General features: G+C 56.4%; 1 protein-coding gene across 6 annotated transcripts in view; it reads left to right on the forward strand.

Annotated features, from left to right (window-relative positions):
* Positions 1 to 149: 149 nt before the first annotated feature.
* Positions 150 to 1,234, forward strand: part of RBMS3 (RNA binding motif single stranded interacting protein 3) — a 697,064-nt gene continuing 695,979 nt past the window's right edge. For 4 of the 6 annotated variants that reach the window (XM_085311790.1, XM_085311785.1, XM_085311786.1 and 1 more), the window contains exons 1-2: positions 470 to 557; positions 980 to 1,173. In XM_085311790.1, coding sequence (XP_085167916.1) covers position 557; positions 980 to 1,173 — 195 coding nt within the window. In that variant the 5' untranslated portion in view covers positions 470 to 556. The other 2 variants (XM_085311789.1, XM_085311788.1) reach the window with 2 other exon arrangements.

The following is a 1,234-nucleotide window of genomic DNA, read 5'->3' on the forward strand; positions in this document are numbered from 1 at the left end:
TTTTTTTTTACTAAAACCAGAGAGCCGGTGGCTGGTACTGATTTAGATTTCCTTCCTGAATTTGCTCTTGTTTTTCTCCCTACTCCAGCTCTCCTTGTGCAATGCTGCGTGGCGCTGGCAGCCTGAGCGAGAGGGAGCTCCAGTCACACACATACACTCAGACCACGGAGAGGAGATTAACATCAAGGAGCCCACATTTGCAATAGCGGGTGGTGGGGAGGAGGGTAGGCGAAGAGAAAATAAAATAAAAGCAACAATCGGGTAAATGCTCGTCTCTTCTGCTCGCCACCAGCACCTTGCACAGGTCTGAAATCTCTTGTTTTGCTGTGCTGTATTGCGCTTGCCTGGGATGTGGAGAGGGGAGAGGGGGAGGGGAGGAAGGGGGAGGTTTAACTTTTACTTGACATTACCGGGTTATTGTCAGTTTGACTGTGTTAAACCCTGGTGATTTCCCCTTGCCCCCACCCCCTCCCCGGGCTCGCCTCCCTCCAGTTAACTTTGTTCAAAGGGCTGCAGCCAAAAGGGCTTGTCCGGGCCTGGGACAGAGATAGCACAAAGTAAATAACCACCACAATTAGGCTGGGGCTGGGAGTTGATCTTAGTGGCGAGAGATCTGCTTAGTTAGCGTTTGCTGCTTAGGGGCGATTGAAGGCCATCGTACCAAGGACACGCGCACACACTTGCGCACACATATACACACACACATACATACACTCACACACACTCACACACACTTAGGCRCGCGCACACACACACACACACGCTGGATACAAAAGTCTGGAGGATCTAGGAGAGAATTGCAGCCGCCGGATCGGTGCAGCAGAGGCGGCCAGAGCCATGCGTGTCACGGCCTCCTGAGGGGGGAAAGGAAGGAAGGAGGAGGAAAAAAAGGAAAGAAAGAAAGAAAAAAAAAAGAGGAAAGAAAAAGCAAGACGCGGGGTGGTGGAAAGTGTTCGCTTGCTTTTGTCTCGCAATACAGTGAACTGGAAGATGGAGATGGATGTTAAGGGAGTTTCTCCGTGCCCGGAGCCCATCCCCCCGGCGGCGGGGTCTGGCGCCTGCCCGCACCAGCGCCCGCACCACCGCGATGGGCAGCCCGCGGAGCCTGCCCCCGCCGCCGCCGACGGCGGCCACCCGGAGCGGCGGCACGGCAGCGAGAAAGAGGACAAAAAGGTAGGTCCGCTCCGCCGCCGGCCGGCGCTGCGCCGTGCCGCGCCGTGCCGCGCCGTGCCGC

The sequence above is a fragment of the Rhea americana genome, unplaced genomic scaffold (assembly GCF_003343005.1).
Source record: "Rhea americana isolate MKP2758 unplaced genomic scaffold, rheAme1 scaffold_35, whole genome shotgun sequence".
NCBI classification, from domain to species: domain Eukaryota; kingdom Metazoa; phylum Chordata; class Aves; order Rheiformes; family Rheidae; genus Rhea; species Rhea americana.